We start from the raw sequence: 3,833 nt of genomic DNA on the forward strand, positions 1-3,833 counted from the left end.
TCAGATACATATTCATCTTCAGATTCTCTTTATTTTGAATGGCGAACATCTCGTGGTAGAGAAGAACACGAGCAGTATGCAGGTTGATGTTAGCTTAAAGATGCAAATATGCATGGTGAGAATATTCATTTCTTCCCATAAATGTGTAATGTCTGCACACTAATTTCTTCGGTTTGCATTGGCAGTCTGCCAGTGTATGGTACCAAGGTTGAGGGGGTAAGAAATGATATCTGGTTGCAATCTGGGAGTTGTATATTAGAATACTCTGTTTCGCCATGTGGTTAAATCTGGTTGGAAAGAATTTGTGTAGCTACTTTATTGTGCAGAGTATTCTAATCAAAATAGAGTATTGTAATCTACACCCCGCAAAAAAGAGAGTATTGTAACCTACAACCATAAGAGCAACTCCAATGGGGCGACCTAAACGGACGGCGCATTTGTCCGCTTTTTGTCCGTTTGGGTCGGCCGCCCGCCCGGCGTCCGCCTAGTTTTGCATTTGGGTCGGCAATGCGCCCAACGCGTCGATTCATTTCATGTCCGCATTCAACTTTTGAATTAAAAAAGACTCGCGGCCGATTATGCCAGCGGCCATGTCTCATGTCGGCACCATGCCAGCACCGGCGGCGGCGGCGGCCTGCGCAGCGGCCTCATCCCTCGCACCCGCGGCGTGCCTCCGGCCCTTCCTCTTGGCCGACTCCTTTGCCCGTTGTTCGGGCGTCAGCGCCTTCTTCGGCTTGGTCGTCGCGGCGGTCTTGCGCGGGGCACGAGGCTTGCCTTTCCCGGAGGGGGCGACGGCGCCGGACGAGGCGAGGGAGGCAAGGCCGGCGGCGGCGTCAAGGTCGAGGTCGATGGCGTCCTCCATCACTGGTTTGGGGGCGGGGGGCGCGCGCTGGCTGGAGTGTTTTTGGAAAAATGGGGGGAAATGGTTGTGGCTGGCACCGACAGGCGGGCCCGGGGAGAGGAGTAGGCGCGCGCGCGTCCGTCTCGTGTCCGCGCCGACGCAAATCCGGCTCAAAAATGGACCTGGAATGGGTCGCCCGCTACAAAAAATGGACGTGCGTCCGTTTGGGTCGGTGCGTCCGTTTGGGTCGGCGCGTCCGCGCCGACCCAAACGGACGCGGGCGGACGAAATGGGTCTCCCCTTTGGAGTTGCTCTAAAATGTTGAAGAGAATACTCTGTTTTTCTTTATGGTTTATATGTGGCCTCTTCTCCATTCCAAAGAAAAATAAATATTGCATATAACATACAATGTGCAGAAAAGAAATCCCGTGGCAATGTAAAGGGCTTACGTTTCTCTCAATAAAATGAGTATTAGCAAAAACAAAAGGTCTATACAATATCAATATAAGTTATCTTGACAACATTAATAACTGACTTTAGAAGGAAAAAATGGAATGAATATCTCTTGAATTTGAATGCCAAACAGAAAAACGATGACAGATGTATTGGGATCTCTGCTACATTTTGTGACTATACAAATTGAAGTAACGATATAACTTGGATATACAAATCTCAAAAACAAAGCCATCCTTTATGTGGTTGGATCAGAGAGCATCACGAACATGATCATTACTAATCAGATCATGATAATATATTCAACACCCAGATAACCTGGCAGTTACCCCATGCCATAGGCTTGGCAATTACTACAATCCAATACCCAAATCCATCACTGCATGTTTTTCTTTGGGAAACACTGTACAAACGCAGACACTCGTCATATACACGCATGTACACCATCTCCATGAGCGCGGGCGCGCGCGCACACACACACACACACACCACACACCTGTGAGCACCTCCGAGAGACCGAGGCCGACAAATCTTGAGATTGACAGAGGCACTGCAGGCACCTCGTAGTCGACAGGGACATCGTCTCTCACTGAACGCACATTGTCGGAATGCCTGAAATTAATCCAGGAATATGAGAGCATCCATGTGAAGTCTGGGACTTGAAACTAGATGGGTTGGTTCCACCACAAAGAACCTAACCATCTGATCATATGACTAATACACTCCTACATCACACAGCAACAGCCATCAGAGACCTGGTTGCTTGATTTCGTCAATTCGTCTTGGTAGTCTTCAACACACCTTAACTTGAGCCATGAGATCAAAAACAAATATGAGCACAAGAAATTAAGAGAGTATATTTTGTTCCTTATATTGAGATGAACTTCTAATGATACTAAAAAAGTTGGTGATGGCAGGCACACTACCCCACCGTCAACTACAGCAAAAGGGTCCTTCGGGTGGATAGATTGTCTGGCAAGGTTTTTTTTTTTTTGAATAAATGTCTGGCAGGGGTTGCATCTTGCCAAATTGGAGATGGTAAAATAATCGTTCTCTGGAATGACATATGGAGGTATGAAACAACAATATTCTATACAGAAACTACCCTCGGACATAAAAGGAACCATCCTAAATATAATAGCACATTGCTGATTTTGGTATTCTCATCAGAATGAACAGTTAACCAAAAGATTCGCCTATCCGACACCTTGGTGATCACTTTACCACTACCACCATAAGTTTGATTTACTTATAGCAATTTTAATGCAGAACATGGTATGTAAGGTAACTTCACTTCAACTTAAAAGGTCAAACTGAACCAGGTTGAAAACAGGACCCAACAAAGAAATTTGAGTCCTCCAGTATGGAGAAGCTCAAATTTGTATCGTGGTTTTCATCAAATTTGAGTCCTTCAGCATGAATTTGATGGTATTTTCATCAGAATTATTCCCTCCGTTCCAAAATAACTGCCGTGGTTTTAGTTTATATTTGGACTAAAACCACGACACTTGAGGGAGTATCAGTTGACAAAAAGATTCGTTCATCCAATACCTTGGTGATCATTACCACTACCATCATAAGTTTGATTCCATTTGTATCAATTTAAATGCAGAACGTGGTATGTAAGGCAACTTCACTTCAACTTACAAGATCTAACTGAACCAGGTCGAAAACAGGAACCAACAAAGGAAGTTGAGTCCTCCAGTATTGAGAAGCTTAGCACAAAGACCCAAAAAAAGTACTCCCTCTGTAAACTAATACAGTATAAGATCTTTTAGATCACTAGTGATCTAAAAGACCTTATATTTCCCTCTGTCCGGAAATATTTGTCATCAAAATGAATAAAAGGGGGTGTATCTAGACGTATTTTAGTTCTAGATACACCTCTTTTTATCTATTTTGATGACAAGTATTTTCGGACGGAGGGAGTATTAGTTTACAGAGGGAGTAACAGCTACCACATACTACTATGTTCTGAAATCTGAATGATAATAAGGAAAATAAATAGATACGTGAGATGCAAATACCTGGTGAGGCCAGAAAAACTTTGGAAACTCGGAGGGAACAAAGGGATGGAGAAGATGGGACTTTCGCCTAACCATGTCATCATCTTCACCCCCGAGGTCTTCCTCTCCTTTAATGTACTGATGAATCTCCGTATGCTTGGTAATAGTATCAACACCAATCACCGAAACCTTGTCAATTGCACGCTCCCCTTTCTCAGGCAATAGAAAGTATAGCTCATTTGACTTGGCCACACTCACAAGAGGAAACATCAGAGCATTGTATGAGAGAGAGGCATTGGAACCCCATATTTCATGAGATGTGACGACGAACATCTCTTCCCACACCATGTCTTGTGTCCTCAATGTATGGCAGGTGACAACAGAATCCGTACCAGGAAGCATTGGGCCAACTATCTCATGATCCTCCGGGGCAACATTGACGAACATGAGCTTACCGCCAGAATCGGTGGTGCACAAAGAGCAGTTCATATCACGCAATCGGTGTAGATCTGCACCGCGACATCGGTCATGAA

At 44.7% G+C, this 3,833-nt stretch overlaps 1 protein-coding gene across 1 annotated transcript; it reads right to left on the reverse strand.

The window, feature by feature from the left end:
- Positions 1–1,570: 1,570 nt before the first annotated feature.
- Positions 1,571–3,782, reverse strand: LOC119359510. Its single transcript, XM_037625673.1, has 2 exons — positions 3,322–3,782; positions 1,571–2,100 (listed from the first exon to the last, which is right to left on the reverse strand). Exons 1-2 carry the CDS (start codon positions 3,745–3,747, stop codon positions 2,020–2,022), a joined length of 507 nt encoding a protein of 168 aa, XP_037481570.1. The 5' UTR covers positions 3,748–3,782; the 3' UTR covers positions 1,571–2,019.
- Positions 3,783–3,833: the final 51 nt, after the last annotated feature.

This window comes from Triticum dicoccoides, chromosome 2A (assembly GCF_002162155.2).
Source record: "Triticum dicoccoides isolate Atlit2015 ecotype Zavitan chromosome 2A, WEW_v2.0, whole genome shotgun sequence".
Taxonomy (NCBI): domain Eukaryota; kingdom Viridiplantae; phylum Streptophyta; class Magnoliopsida; order Poales; family Poaceae; genus Triticum; species Triticum dicoccoides.

Coding starts and splice junctions, on each gene's coding strand:
- LOC119359510 (XM_037625673.1), bottom strand. CDS start 3,747: ATGTTCGTCAATGTTGCCCCGGAGGATCATGAGATAGTTGGCCCAATG. Junction 2,101..3,321: donor AGTTTTTCTGGCCTCACCAG/GTATTTGCATCT, acceptor TCATGGCTCAAG/TTAAGGTGTGTTGAAGACTA.